Genomic DNA, 16,193 nt, shown 5'->3' with positions numbered 1-16,193 from the left:
CCCTTATTTTTGAAGAACTCTGGCTTCTTTACTCTAATGTTAGAGAATTTTCTTGCTAAGTAGGACATGGACTGCTCTAATTCATCCAGTTCATTTAAGGTATAAAATTCATCCTCTTTAAGTTCAAGAATAACTTGCTTCTGTGGTTCCTTGTTCTTTTGCTCATTACTTGAGACAACTGAAGTTTGGATTTTCTGTTCATCGGCAGATGACTGGTTGTCATTAACCACTAGAGCACTTGATCCATCAATAATTTTCCCTTGACCAGCTCTTAAAGACTTTCTTTGAATCATTTCCAGTTTATAGGTTTTTAAGATACCCTATAAAACCTCCAGTGTCATCCTCCTCAAGTATCTCCCTTCTCTTATAGCTGAGATCTTATGTTCTAAATGGTCAGGAAGGGTGAGCAAGAACTTCAAGTTAACCTCATCAGCTTCATAGTATTTGTCATGGAGCTACAAGTCATTAATTAGCTTATTGAATCTTTCAAAAATATCAGTTATACTTTCTTTGGTTTGACATAACTTCCTCTGTTACCTCATAAAGAATTTATCTTATCCAAAATCTGTTTGGTTGTGTCATAGTTGATAATGTTATTATACATTACATTGTCAAGTGACTCTATTAAAATCAATTGCAAGCCACTATCCATACAGACTTTCTCCTTTTCAGGTTTAATGTACTTTGAAGGATCTTTAGGAGCATAATGAGTTGGAATGACCATGTCTTTATCTGTAGATTCCTCAACTCTTTTCATGGGGGTGAAAGGACCACCCTTGAGAATCTGAACATATAATGGGTTGGCCATCCTTATAAACAACAACATCTTTTTTTTTCATAATGTGTACTCAAACCTGTCAAAGGCAGGAATCTTGATACTGATAATCTTCTATGTATTCATTCTTCCAAGATCTTCAATCTGTTTTCTTTCATATTTTGCTCTGATACCATTTGTTAGGTAATGAATACTAAACATGGGGGTGAATGTGTTTTGATTATTTATAAGGCTTTTCAAAGTTAATTGCCTGGTTAACAAAGCAGATTAGAAATGCAGCTATACTACGTTAACTGAAATAAAACAGTGCACACGGTATTTCAAAACTCACTTAATTTTTTATTAAAATTAAGCTAATGTCTTGTTACAAATCCTGGGTTCTTTGTAAGTAAAGAACTCAGCTTCTTCCTTGAGAGAGTTACAAGAAATTCTAGATACGTTTGATACAATTTAAAAGCAAAGGACCAGTGTTTACTTTATAGATTAGTAAACACAGGTTTACACAACATGCAATAGAATGTACTAAACCCTACTTTAAGTTATCTCTAAAACTTTCCATTTTTGGCTTAGTGTATCTTTGCAAATCCTGTGAATCTGTGACTTTCCTTTGTCAGTTAATCTTGACCTTTGATCTTGCACTCTTCAAGATGCTTTTGTAGACTTTTCAATCTAGTTGATTAGATCGTTTGTTGATTGATAATCTTGAATATTTAACTTGTCTGCATTCTGTACTTGAGCTTCATATCGAGATCTCCAGTTTGTTGTATAGAGAACTGACATATCGATAAATATAATGGTTTATCGAGATCTCTTTGTTCTCTATAAGTGTTTTGACTTGTCGAGGTCTCTGAGTTTTCTATAAGTGAACTTGGCTTGTCGAGGTCTCCAAACTTCTGCATGTACAAATGACTTGTCGATATCTCTGAGATCTCTATAGGCATTTTAACTTGTCGATATCTCTGAGATCTCTAATAAGAGAATTGACTTCTTGATATCTCCAATCTTCATATCTTCATTTGGACTTGTCGATATCTCTGAGTTCTCTAATGCGGAAATGACTTGTCGATATCTTTGAGATCTCTATAGGCATTTTGACTTATCGATATCTCTGAGATCTCTAATGATAATTTGACTTTTCGATATCTCCAATCTTCATGTCTTCATTTGGCTTGTCGATATCTCTGAGACTTCTCTATAAGCTATTTTAGACTTCTCGATAAGTCATTATGGAGTTCTCGAATGACTTCTCTATATGACTTGATCTGTGACTTGTAGATATCTTGACTTAGAATATTTTTCCTAAAACATATTTATTCAAATCCAAACTTCTTCACAATTTCTCTGAGGCATGATCTTCTTCCAGAGTTTATTCTTAGGCTTGAGACTGTTTACAGAAAAATACTCCAGTCTAATCTTTTACATTTTTATACACTCAAGTAATACAATACAAAATACAAATTTAGATTATCATACAACTAATTCTTAGGGCTGTCAATTTGACTTAGTCTTGTTATAGTACATGCATGTCTTGCACAACAACGAAGTACACAAAATAAATATATTTATTTTATAATAGATTTATGCATATTTACTTTTAAAATAATACATAATTTTATAGTTTTCTATGTAATTATGATTTAACTATATTTATTTAACATATTATTGTTAAAACTTGATCCAAGAATCTTATTTCATTTTTTCAATGTATATTCACCTGAAAACAACAAAACACGAAAGTATACGAATACAAAAGTACATAAACCCTAAGTAAGTGGTTGTACTTCATACTTAAGTACACAACATTAATGGATTGTAGTTCCATTTGTTGGGCTTGCTTAATAGATCTTAATTCCGCATTAGTATAATATTGTCCGCTTTGTGCCGAACTCGCACGGGTTTATTTTTGGTTAACTCTTAAAATACCTCATACTAATAGAGTTATATGGCTACTTATATACTAGCATTCTCTCCATCTCACAAATGATGTGTGACAACTCTCTATAATATCCCCCTTCACACATTAGGCTTGACATTTGTCAAACCTTCCTCCTAATAGTGTATCTCACTCCTCTTTGCCACATACTGGAGGACTATCGAGCTATATATTTGAATATCCATAAGCCCGCATTTGAAGACTCACCTACCTTTTTCCTAAGCCCAAATTGGGGTAGCCCATTTACTTTTTCCTATATCCATTCGGGAACTCATTTAAAGTTGTTATGGACCATTATAATATGAAATTGTAATAATACTTGTTGGGCTTGCTAAACATGTCTTAACATCGTATTAGGATGATATTGTATATTTTGGGTCGAGTCTGCACGAGTTTATTTTTGGGTAACTTTCAGAAAACCCCGTACTTATCTGATTACTTATATATTGGCATTCTATTACTCGCCCAAATGATATGCGACAACTCCCAACATCACTTGTGATATCAACTTTGCAAGATTGCAATTACTCGCCCAAATGATATGCGACAACTCCCAACATCACTTGTGATATCAACTTTGCAAGATTGCAAGGGTTTTTTTAACATTAAAAGCTTAATTGCCAAATTTTGATTGATTTTCGAATCATAAATATTAATGGACTCATGTTAAACAATTCCACTAATAAAAACTCACATAAGTTAGGGCTTGTTTGTTTCGCGGCTTATAAGTTACTTACGACTTATAAGCCCGAAACAACTTATTGATGATTGTTTGTCGACCTAATTTATAAGCTGAATTTACAATTTATAAGTTGATAAATTAAATATTAGTAACAACGTAATTTTCCTCAACTTATTTTTTTTTTTTGCTTTTTTATTAGCTTCAGTTTTGAAATAGGAGGTTTAAAATATTAATCTAATTTAATATTCATAAATTAAGATAATTATATTTAAGAATTATTTATTTAACTTTATTTAAGTACAAAAAAATCTGATTTATAAGTAAAATTATCCAAACACTTAAATAATTTTTAAGTACTAATCACTTATAAGACACTTATTTATCTTAAATTATAAGTTACTTATTTTAAGATTTCTGAAAAGGACCGAGGGCGGTTAATATTTAGCGTGTGTTACAACTTAGAAAGACCCGAAATGCATTAGTTTAAACTTTAAAATTTGTAAAACAAAAATAAATTGAACTATTTATACAGAGCATTTTCCAAGGACCAATAGAACCCGAAATGACAAATTTTGTATTGACACTAACCCTAATCCCAAATTACAACACTCCAATTAAAACAAACAATTTGATTAGTCCACTACTACTAATTCGTTAGTTAACCTTCTCCTTTATGATTTCTTCGTTTCATTAAACACAAACTCGAATTCAAATTATTCTTCAACCTAAAGCAACCAAAAAGTAAAACCCTCACACACACGCCACTAACATTCCTCTAACTTCCCCAAATTCTTGTGAGAGAAACACAAACACACACAGATCTCCATGACGACGAGGCAACGGCGGCCACAATCCACCGATACTCCGTCGTCATCGGCGTCGGAATCTACACCCTACGACAAGCGAGACAAGCCGGGGAAATCGTACAGCGATGGCGAGGATGACAAGGGGCTAGGCTTTCTATTGCCTGTATTTGCATTAGGTTTGCTTAGATATATGAGCGCTACTACTAATATTATTCACGATTGCGATGAAGTGTTTAATTACTGGGAGCCTCTTCACTTTCTTATTTACAAATCTGGCTTTCAGACTTGGGAATATAGGTCTCTCTCTCTCTCTCTCTCTCTCTCCCTCTCTCTCCCTCTCTCTCCTCTCTCCCTCTCTCCTCTCTCTCTCTCTCCATCTCTCTCCATCTCTCTCTCTCTCTCTCTCCATCTCTCTCCATCTCTCTCTCTCTCTCTCTCTCCTCTCTCTCTCTCCCTCTCTCTCTCTCTCATTTTTGAGTATTTTGGAGTTCTAAGTTTCGGGATGTGGAGTTTCGATCACTACTTTGTACTTGCGTTATAGATATGATTATTTATAATGTCGGTTTTTGAGATGATTCTTAGTTTGAAATATGGATAGAATGCGTTACGAATGTCATACATGTTCAATTTAATTACTTAATTTATAGCGTTATTAGGATTTTTAAATAACCGTGCACGATTAGTCAATTTAATTTTGAAATTGTTGAAGTTCGGGACTACATTGTACTATAAGAGAGCTAGGTAGTAGTTACAGTTTAGCATATTCACTATTAAATTGTTAGTAGATCCCATACATGTTAAATTGAGCTGAATTGCTGAGTTTAAAGTTGACAAGCTAACATGGATATTAGGGGCAGAGTTTAGACATTAAATTGTTTGTGTGAGATTGATCGTACTGTGATTTGTGCTTATACATCTATAGAAGTATTAAGTTGATTTTAAGAAATTTGTAATGTGATGGAAGAAATTAGCTTAAATTTCTTAAAAGGTACACATCAGTTATGCTCATGTCCTTTGTTATTGGCTGGTCCATATTAGCACTTATTAAGGAGACAGAAAAACAGGGAGATGATTGAGGAAATATAGCTAGAGATTTACGGAAGTTGAGGTAAAATGTTTGAAAGGGAGCAACCAGCGGACTTCTAGAGTTATACGTGGTTGGATGAAAATATATAGTTTGAGTTAATTTCCTTCTCTAAATGGTAGTGGAAAGTGATGAGAACTTGAACTTCGAATTATAGCATTTTAAAGTTTCTTATTTGTAATTGAGGAAATATAGCTAGAGATTTACGGAAGTTGAGGTAAATGTCTGAAAGGGAGCAACCAGTGGACTTATAGAGTTATACGTGGTTGGATGAAAATATATAGTTTGAGTTGATTTTCTTCTCTAAATGGTAGTGGAAAGTGATGAGAACTTGAACTTCGAATTATAGCATTTTGAAGTTTTTTATTTGTAATTGTGTTAGATACTTTCTAATTGGACATTTTGCAGTTACTAAAATTTTACTACAACATATCATGTTGCGATCTCTGTTCTCTTCCTTTTATATTGCGTTTTAGGTAAGTATGTTACTACAACATTTCTATAATTTGAAATCAAATGTCAAAAATTTCAACTCCGAAGGAGTTCTATACTTGGATGCAAATATGCATATATGCATCTTTGGTTCTAAATTTGAAACCAAGGATGCATTTATGGATCTAGCCACATCATCATACTGCTACAAATGAGATGCATGTTGTTGTACTTTAAATGAAACTTAGGGCAAAGTGAAAGTGACAACATTTAGGTAAATAAGGAAATATTTGGTTTCAAAATGCATCTAGCATTGGAGTTGAAGTTTTGTTTTAGCACCAAAAGACACTTTTTGATGCCAAATTATAGCAATAACTATAGTTATTTTGCATCTTGCATTGGACTTACTCTAAGAACTATTCTGTATGACATTGTTACCTGCATTTTGGATGACCGCAGATGTGCTGGACATATGTCTACACTTTATGTATTAGCTGCTCTAGTCTCTGCTGTACATTAGAATTATGACCCCATAACAAGAGATAGTAAATTAAGAGTATGCTATTATTTAGTTGAAAGTTGAGACCCATACATTTTCACGTCAGACAAATTCCCTTAGTGACCAGAACCTTTATTACTAGAAATGAACTGTGAGTCTAGGAATTGATAACTAGAATTCCCATAAGAGCTCTTGATTCAGTACACTTAAGCAGAAAATTCTTTCGTATAGGATTATCCATATGCATATTGCATGCCTGCAGGTTTGTGGGTACCATAGAGGCATAGACATCCATATCAGTGCATGCCAGTAGTGTAGGGGCTTCTGTTCTTGTTTTGAGAAGAAATGGTTTTTTTCTCAAGTGAGAAGAAGTGACTTGTAGCAATTACCTTTGATATCCCTCATACATATTGGGAGAATTAGGATCCAGATCTTTCTTCTATTGGACTATGCAGTATGCACTGCAAAAAGTTGTAGGCTACGGCATTGCGGTGCTTTAAGCTTAAATTTTTGGTTTTTTTTTTTAAATCCGAAATCTGCTTGTAATGGTCGCTGCAGGAATCAGTTTATGCACTGAATTATTGCAAGTTGCTATCATATGCCCTTACGTTTATGTAAGCATTTAGACTTTACATTCAGTCCACACGTCTCTCACACTCTTGTGTGTGTGGGGAGGTCTGTATTGCCATCTTCTCCTCTCCCTATTTCTTCTTCTTGATGTTTTTTTCGTGCGCCTGACATTTTAAGTGGCTGTAAATAATCTTCTGCAGTCCTGCTAACGCTGATAAGATTAATATTGTTTTTTTTTGTTTCCTGCAGCTCTCAGTTTGCGCTTCGTTCATATTTGTATATTCTTTTTCACAAACTAGTAGGTTGGCCAGCATCTGGCTGGTTTGGCTGGCGTGAAGAGGAGAAGGTGAAAAAAACATGTGTACATCATTCATCTATATGTTTTATCAAGTCATGGACTATAATTATATCTCTAACAAGATGTTTTGACAATGATTTTGAGAATTGCAGTTCAAAGTATTCTATGCTGTGAGAATATTTCTCGGTCTCCTATCTGTCATTACTGAGGCTACTCTTGTAGTAGCCCTTTCCAGGAAGTACGGAAAGCGCCTTGGTTCGTATACGCTTGCCATGCTATGCCTAACTAGCGGATGTTTTTTTGCTAGCACAAGTGAGTATGCCTCATTTGATGCTACACTATTCTTAGTATTCTGAAAAATTACTTCCCTGTTCCAACATAAAATGCTATTTTTACTTATAATGATTGTTTACATTTTTTATTCTTTCTTGCAGGTTTCTTGCCAAGTTCTTTTTCAATGTATGCTATTTCTCTATCGTCAGCATTATATCTTTTTGACAGGCCGGCAATGGCAGTTGCAGTAGCTGCTACTGGAACTATTCTTGGCTGGCCTTTCTCGATTTTGGCTTTTCTTCCAGTTACAATATACTCCTTGATTAAAAAGTTCAAGCAGGCATTTCTCTCAGGGTTTATTACTTCTGTTGTTGTCACGGTACATTACGTTGAATTGCATTTGCAGTTCTCTTCCTTCCTTTCTTTCACTGTATTATTGGAAAAATTAGCAATATTGCATTTTGATCTCACATGTTGTTCCTAAGTACTGATATTCAAACTTTTCCAGGCACTGTCCATACTTGTCGACCACCACTTCTACAAAAAGTGGACATCATCTGTTCTGAATCTATTGTTTTATAACGTCGTAGGAGGTGGCGAGAGCCATTTGTATGGCACTGAAGGCCCATTATATTACTTCAAAAATGGGTTCAATAATTTCAACTTCAGTTTTGTCCTAGCTTTGTTGTTCCTGGGGATATTGCCCATTACTAGGAAAAAATATGCTCCAGACTTGCTAGTAGTTGTCTCACCCATGTATATCTGGATAGCATTTATGTCTCTGCAACCCCACAAGGAAGAAAGGTTTGATATGTTTCTAATATCATTTCTCATTTTGTGGTAGCTGTTTGCGGTTCAAACAATGTACTAATTGAATTTCTTTCAACATTATTTCTATTCTTTATAGTATTCTGTGCCATTGAGGCCAATGTCTTTAAAAGTTATGCTTTTGTAATATCAGTTAGGTTTCGTTTATTTGGTTGAAATGGAGTGGAGTGAATATAAACTATTGTAGGCAGAAACTTAGGCCCAGCATTCATTTCTTCATCTATAACATTTTACGAGTAGAAACGAATGCATATTTTTTCTGATATACATATAAATGCTTATTCCTTTCTTTCACTTGTATACTCCCATTCTTATCATTGAAAGGTTACACTTTTATCATATACTGCACTCCACATCTTTTCCTGTCCCTCATCCTTTCAAATTGTTTTGTATCAAACTATGTATCATAAATGGAAGATCTGTTACAGGTTTATTTTTTATGTAGTCGATACTGAACATGTATATATTATTATATTATATATATATTATAGCTTAAAGTCCTGAACACTACTTGTTTGTTTGTTTCTGATTGCAGATTCTTGTATCCAATATATCCACTTGTTTGTATATCTGCTTCCGCAGTTATTGACAGTTTCCCTGACCTATTCCGCGACAAGTACAGTTCAGTTGATAATTCTTTGCTTGTTACGGTGTGTTCCGCTATATATCTACAATTCTTATAAACTTGCCTTTTTGGGTTGCCATGAGTCCGTAACCTATGTTGTAATATCTGCAGGCAGCTAAATTTCTCAGACCCTTCATTCTTGGCATCATCTTATGTTGCTCCCATGCTCGCACATTTTCTCTGATTCATGGTTATTCTGCCCCTATTGAGATTTACAAGCACTTGGAGCACTATGATAACGGACACAAAGGTGATAATTTCAAATTACTGGCTGTCAGTTAGTGAGGAGTTACATGAGAAAACATGTGTCTAATCAATCATATGAATATATCTCTTAACACATTCTGACTTGTTAATATATATACAAAATGGCTTTAGAAGGGTAAGAAGGTTGTGTAACTTGTGTAAGAATGTAAGAAATGGGTCCATTTCTTTTAGGGGCTTAAAAAAAGAAATTTGTTCACATTACTCATATTCCAGCAACAAATTTCTTGTTTTGAACCCCATCAAACATAATTTCCTACCTCTGATACTCTGTGTTGCAGATACGGTGGTTTGTGTTGGAAGTGAGTGGCATCGCTACCCATCATCCTTCTTCATTCCTGAATATGTGGGCCAAGTTCGATGGATAAATGATGGATTTAGGGGCCTTCTTCCATTTCCATTTAATTCTACTCTGGGAGGCACTTCAGCTGCACCATCTTATTTCAACGATAAAAACAAAGCATCAGATGAGCAATATGTATTATTCTTACTTCTGAATTAGTGCATTTGTTGCGTCTTTAGCGCCGTTTTTTGGTCAATATAATCTGAGAGAGCTTTTACTATAAATTAATTGACTCATGGGCATATGTTCTCATTCAAATTGATTGATGCAGCTTCTAGACCTTGAACAGTGTGACTTCCTGGTCGAGTTGCAGCTGCAAAGACCTTACCCATTGCGAGGAAGTGATCTGTCAACCTGGGAGGTGAATTTTTCTGTCCTCTATTTACCCTCTCAATTAAGAAAAAATTTAGCTTAAATAGATGCTTAATGCAGAAGAAACAAATTCTTATCAGGTTGTTGCAGCTCTCCCTTATATGGATAGGGAACTCTCACCTCCGATGTACAGGTCATTCTTCATCCCCTGGCTTTGGGAGCAGAAGAATGTTTTTGGCATATACAGACTACTTAAGAGAATACGAAAAGCTTAGTGTGTGTTAAAGTAAATTTTCACTCTTTTCTAGGATTTTGATCAAAGAGATTTTCAGGATAATTATGGTGTATGTTGTGTACCAATTGCAAGACCTTCAAGCTGATCAAAATTCGGATATCAAGCTAACTCCATTGTTTACCTGTAGGCTGTAGTAGCTGTGAGCAGTATTCTAACACTAGTAATCTGTAGCTTATACTTATTGAACATCAAATGTATCAACTTTTTGTGTTAGTGAGGTGTGGCTATAACTTCAGCAGATATATTGTAGTAATTTTCCTTCTCTTTTTTCATTAATATTATATATAATCATTTGAGTTTTTGTTATGGATAATGCTGAAGGCCCGAAAGATTATTCTCTCTGTTGTGGTGTGTTCGGGAAGATTATATGGAGTACAGGATTAGCCATCCTCTATCATAATAGCTTTAGAAGAAAATAACATGAGTGTCCAAAATTTGTAATTGAGAGAGAACTCTTATTATTAAGAGTTAATTGTATTTTGCATCCAATGTTTTGGATGAAATGCAAATTTAACCCAAATATTTTATAATTGTATTACGCATCCCATAACTATTTGTGACGGTAGAGTTTACACCCCTTTGACAGCCTTCCGTTAACATTACTCCGTTAACATGACAAGGTTTTTATGCCCATTTACATAAAATATATTTTATCTCTGTAAAACATAAAGCAAACAGATTATCAATCGTCTCTATTTCTAAAACTCTATTTCCTAAATTAGCGAATCGATGAGAGGCCGATTAAGGGTTGTTATTGACGGTGATCGAGGATCCCAAAAGCCAGGCGATGCAGCCTTAAACCCAGACGATGCAGCCCAAAACTCAGGTGAAGGATCGAAGGTTGGGGATTTTGGTCTACCCACTGGCAAAGAGTTTCCGGAATACGATGGTAATCATATTTGTCTTCTGTTAGTTGAATTGAGTAACAAATTAAAGGTTGCATGTGTATTTTTTGAGTATGGATTTTTGTTACTTGTTTATGGTTGAAGCATGCAGATATATAAAGTATACAGTAGTGTAATTTTTATATGTGGTCCCCAATGTTTGTTTCATTACTTGATTAGTATATGGATGTGGTCCTTATAAACAAATTGTGTAATAGATATGCCTAATTTGATGTGAAACCCTAAATTTATGCAGATATGTCTGATTTCTTTACAATTAAACTACATTTTGGTGGAAAATTCACTGAGAAATTTGATGGTTATTTAGGAGGAATAATAGCTTATTTTGATATGTGCTCAACCATGAAATTGAACTTAGTTGAAATTGAAGTTATGCTTGGCCAAATAGGGTGTAGTACTCAAATAATGGATATTTGGTTGTTTCTAAATGAAAATGTAGTTATGTGTCCTGATAATATTGTTCCTCTTAAAACTGATAAAGACCTGGATTTGGTGATTGAAATGGTTCAGAAAATGAACCATGGGATTTTTCATTTACGCAATTTGCCATAGATGAGAGGATTCATAGAATTGAGGATATTAGAGTGGAAGTAGAAGGTGAGATGAATCAGATGATAGAAGAAGGTTCAGAAAATGAGTCAAAACAAGAATCAAATAAGAGCTTCCATGGTGACAGTTCTAACCTGGACTCTAGTGAGATTGAGTGTCCTGTTCTTAAGAAAAAAGTGAGGAGAATTCCCCCTCCTAATCCACCATACAGGGCAAGGAAGAGAGGTAGGTACTCAATGCTTAGGGGACTGTTAAAGAATACATATGATACTCTTGTGGTGATTGATGAAGATGATGATCATCCCACAAAGTCCAAGTATGCAAGAAAGAAAATAAATGTCAAAGCAAAAGAGAAGTCAAAAAATACTGATGAAAAAAGTAAAGTCAAGTATGATGAAGAGTGTGTTGAAGCAGAGGTGCACACTGATGAACCTGTAAAAGCGCAACATGAAGAAGCAGCAAATTGTCATCATGATGAACTGAATGAGGAAAAAGTAGCAAATTTTGAGGATGATGAAGTAGTTATAAATGACAAAAAAAAGCAGTTGAAGAAGACAATGAAGGATGTGATTCTTATGATAGTGATAGTTCAGAGAGTGAATATGACAACAATGAAGAGAGAATGACAATATCTTCTTGTGATGAAGCAGAATTGAAGTATCCTGAATTCAATGAACATACTCATATGGAGGATCCCCAGTTTCAATTGGGCATGTTGTTCAGCAGTGGTAAGGTGTTTAGAGCAGCTTTCAGGAAACATGCTATTGTTCACCAGAGAGAGATTAGGTTGAAGAAAAATCTAGCTGATAAAATCAAGTGGATTTGTACAGATGGATGCCAATGGAAATGTTATGGCATTAGGCAGCAAAGGTCAAGCAATATTCAAATCAAAACCCTGTATACCAAGCATACTTGTAACCCAACATGGATTCAGAAACAAGTTAACTCCTCTTGGATAGCTAGTGCATATGAACATGAGGTGAGAATGAACCCTTCTTGGGCATTATCAGCTTTTCATGCAAAGGTTGTAAATGATTTGAAGTGTCACATATCAGAAGCAATGATTTAGAGCATTGAGGAAGGCCAAAGAAAGCTTAATTAGAAAGCATGAAGAGGAATTCAGGAAGTTTTATCATTATGCAAATGAAGTGAAGAAGGTAATGCCAACATCTACTATTAAGCTGATGACAGAGCAAACAGAATCAGGTGTTGAGGGAAGAAGATTTAAAAGGATCTATATTTGCTTGGGACCTTTAAAAGAGGGTTTCCTTGATGGTTGCGGGCTATTAATTGGTCTTGATGGATGCCATCTAAAAGGACCCTTTGAAGGTATTCTACTCATTGTTGTAGGGACTGATCCAAATGAAGGCATGTACCCCCTTGCTTGGGCCCAGGTTGAAGCTGAAAACAATGACAACTGGGATTGGTTCCTAGGTTTATTGAAGAATGATTTGAGGATAGAAACTACTGGTACTTACACCTTCATCTCAGACAGACAGACTAAAGATAAAATTGTTTTCTTTGTGCTTACTTACTAACTTCTGGTAATACTTGTACTAATACTTGTTTCATGTTAAAATGTAGGGCCTTATCAATGCACTTGAAACTCATTTTCCAGAATCTGAGCATCGATTTTGTGTGATGCACCTATACTCTAACATGAAAATCATTCCTTACTGCAAAGGGATTGGTATCACAGGTTTGATGTGGCGAGCTGCAAAGTCCACTACTGATTATTTCTTCAACAAGAACATGGAAGTCTTGAAAGGGGTAATTACTTAACTCATTAATTTTTGCATCTTGCAATTTTAATGATTATCTCATCCTTATTGATCAGTATCTCATCCTTGTCAATATGGTAAATGAATAAGAAAGCTTATGAGTGGTTAGCAGTCAAGCCTAGGTCTCAATGGTCTAGGTTAGGGTTTAGGGACATCTGCAAGTCAGATATTTTTGTGAACAACAATTGTGAAGTGTTCAACCATGCAATCAATAAATGGAGAGATAATGGAATTGTGAATATGTTAAAGAACATACACAAAACTTGTATGCAAAGGATATGCCAGAGGAAAACCAAAATGGAAAGAAGGAACATCAGTTTTTGCCCTAAGTCAATGAAGAAACTTAACAAGTAAGCTCAATTCTACATTTAATGTGTTTAATGTGTTTTGTGTATGTTCAATAGATTTTACCCTAATTCACATTAGTTTTTAATGTGTTTTACATTTTGCTTGATTATCAAGGTCAATAGATTTATCAGCTAAAACTCTACCTGTGTGGAATGGTGGGGACAACCGGACAAGTACCATGTTACTATGTTCCATGAGGTTGTAGTGGACATGAAACAAAGAACATGTGCTTGCAGAAAGTGGCAGCTCATGGGTATACCATGCTTTCATGCTGTTGCGTGTATTTATTTCCAGAAATTAGACCCAATGGATTTTGTTCATGAGTGCTACAACAAAGATAATTACTTGAAGGTCTATAGTCACATTTTAGAACCAATCAGTGGGGAGCCCTATTGGGAATATACAGAACATGAACCACCTTTGCCCCCAGTGAAGTGGACACCCCCTGGTAGACCCCAGAAAAACAGAAACAAGAGAAATGATGGGGTCCAGAGTAGGGTAAAAGATTATACTATGCTAAAAAGACAAGGCACTAGCTTAAAGTGTTCATATTGTGGCCAATGGGGAGCACAATGTTAGGACCTGTCCATCAAAGGTTATGTCTCACCTTTAATGTATTCACAATTGTCTTAATGTAGTATATACTCATCATTTTTGTATGCTAATAATGATAAAATGCTGAAGTAGCCAATATGAAAGCACATATAGAGGATGAAATAGAGCAACATACAATGCATAGTTAGGCCAAGAAATCAGCATGTTCATATTGCAAGGAGGAAGGGCACAACTTAAGATCTTGCCCAACAAAGGTATGTACAACTAATAGAACTAGTAATTATGTAATTATGTGTATCATGTCATCCTTATTCACTTATTTTTGCAGAAATATGACATTGAAGTGAAGAGGAAAAAAGATCTTGAAAAGAACCCTGAAAAACTTGAAAATTTGTTGGCACAAATACAACAATCTCAAGATGAAAGTCATGCTAAGAAAGCTAAAAAGACTACCTCTCAACAGATTCACGCTCAAAATGTTAGGACCATTGCTGCTCAAACTGCCACATCCAGTGCCCAGAGGTCCTCTCCAAGGACCAAACAATTGGCAGGAATAAGAGGTAGGTCTAGCCCTTTGAAGAATGCTAAAAAATGTAACAGCCATGGAGGAATGGTAAATCCTTTCAAGGCACCTGTCCAGACCTCAACAGGTGTGGAATCAATTGAAAGAAATGGGGAGACTTACACTACATTAAGGCAATTGCAGGCTGCACTCACCAAGAAGAAGAAAAAGAAGGTCGTGGACAAGGGTCCCCAAGTTTAGCTATTTACGTAATCGTTTGGTAGAAAACGTACTTTGACATTATCAGCTTTTGTGCTCTTTTAGGGTATTTCTATATATCTATGGAACTAATTATCTTGCTCAAAGTGTTAGTAACATATGGTATGTGGTATGTATTTGGGATATTAACTTTGATCAACTTTTGCTTCCATCTAGCTATCAGACCTTCCCTTAAATTTGGTTGGTTGGTTTGCATTTATTTTTTGTTGTCCATTGCTATCTATTTTCATTAAATTTCATCCGTAATTTTCAACCATTTTTATTTCAACAACAAACTTACATCAACAAACAAGAAACAAATTACCAAAAACAATTAACACTTCAACTTATTTGAATAACAAAGCATACATTACAATGCACAGTATTCACATCTCCTCTGCTTCTTCTATCTTGCAGGAGCTATAAACTAATATAGCAATCCATGTCACGATTAGTAAGGTTAGTGTTGTAAACCCGCCAGTTTTTGCTTCATTTGCTGCTTCGAAGCACAGTCTGCAACCTTCGGCCTCACTTGAACATAAGCCAACAACGGTACTTCCCCCCCCTTCTTGCTCAACTTCAAGCTTGTTAATCCTTCAAATAAGACCATGAATTATAACTCGTGCTCGCTCACACAATAGATCATCCAACCACCTAAAGAAACGACATCGATTACAAGAAAAAAACGACGCCCGGCATTTGAAGTTGTCCACGCCGTTTTTGGCACCACCCAGTTGCCGCAATAACACCTCTCAGCCATACAATTATTCTTTAGCACAAACAAAAACACACTGATTTGAGGTGATTTCTCAATTTTAATGAAGAATACATGACATATATGTATATATATAACAGAGATAGGAAGAAGATGACCGTTAGGGACATTTTTTGCTATTATTCCGTTTTTGCCCCTACTAAAATTAACGTTAACGGAGTAAATGGACAGAAAGGGTGTAACATCTAGCGCCACAAATAGTAAAGGGATGCGTATTGCAGTTATAAAATGTTTGAGTTAAAAAGTGCATTTCGTCTGAACCAAAGGGATGAAAAATGCAAATAACTCTATTATTAATAGTCTTTTCACATCAAGTATAAAAAATATTAATAATGTGATTAATAATATAATTTATGTGCTAATATATATCAAATTTATTATCGTATTTTATTGGAGCATAATAGTATTGGTACAACCTGTATCTCATTCCTGTGTCAGTCGATAATCGGGTGAGGGAGAAATTTAGCCTATTTTTTATATAATTAATAAAAATGACCAATT

General features: G+C 35.0%; 1 protein-coding gene across 1 annotated transcript; it reads left to right on the top strand.

Moving 5' to 3' along the window:
* The first annotated feature begins 3,963 nt into the window (after nucleotides 1–3,963).
* Nucleotides 3,964–10,291, top strand: LOC141711655 (alpha-1,2-mannosyltransferase ALG9). The gene is made up of 10 exons (XM_074514254.1): nucleotides 3,964–4,493; nucleotides 7,031–7,127; nucleotides 7,232–7,391; nucleotides 7,514–7,731; nucleotides 7,861–8,156; nucleotides 8,716–8,830; nucleotides 8,917–9,055; nucleotides 9,351–9,547; nucleotides 9,684–9,773; nucleotides 9,865–10,291. The coding sequence occupies exons 1-10, from the start codon at nucleotides 4,216–4,218 to the stop codon at nucleotides 9,997–9,999; spliced, it is 1,725 nt and encodes a 574-aa protein (XP_074370355.1). The 5' UTR covers nucleotides 3,964–4,215; the 3' UTR covers nucleotides 10,000–10,291.
* Nucleotides 10,292–16,193: the final 5,902 nt, after the last annotated feature.

The sequence above is a fragment of the Apium graveolens genome, chromosome 3, assembly GCF_009905375.1.
Source record: "Apium graveolens cultivar Ventura chromosome 3, ASM990537v1, whole genome shotgun sequence".
NCBI classification, from domain to species: domain Eukaryota; kingdom Viridiplantae; phylum Streptophyta; class Magnoliopsida; order Apiales; family Apiaceae; genus Apium; species Apium graveolens.
Note: the sequence above shows the minus strand (reverse complement) of the source record. Positions and strands in the feature narration are given on the sequence as shown.

Coding starts and splice junctions, on each gene's coding strand:
- LOC141711655 (XM_074514254.1), top strand. CDS start 4,216: ATGACGACGAGGCAACGGCGGCCACAATCCACCGATACTCCGTCGTCA. Junction 8,157..8,715: donor CAACCCCACAAGGAAGAAAG/GTTTGATATGTT, acceptor TTCTGATTGCAG/ATTCTTGTATCCAATATATC. Junction 9,774..9,864: donor GTGATCTGTCAACCTGGGAG/GTGAATTTTTCT, acceptor AATTCTTATCAG/GTTGTTGCAGCTCTCCCTTA.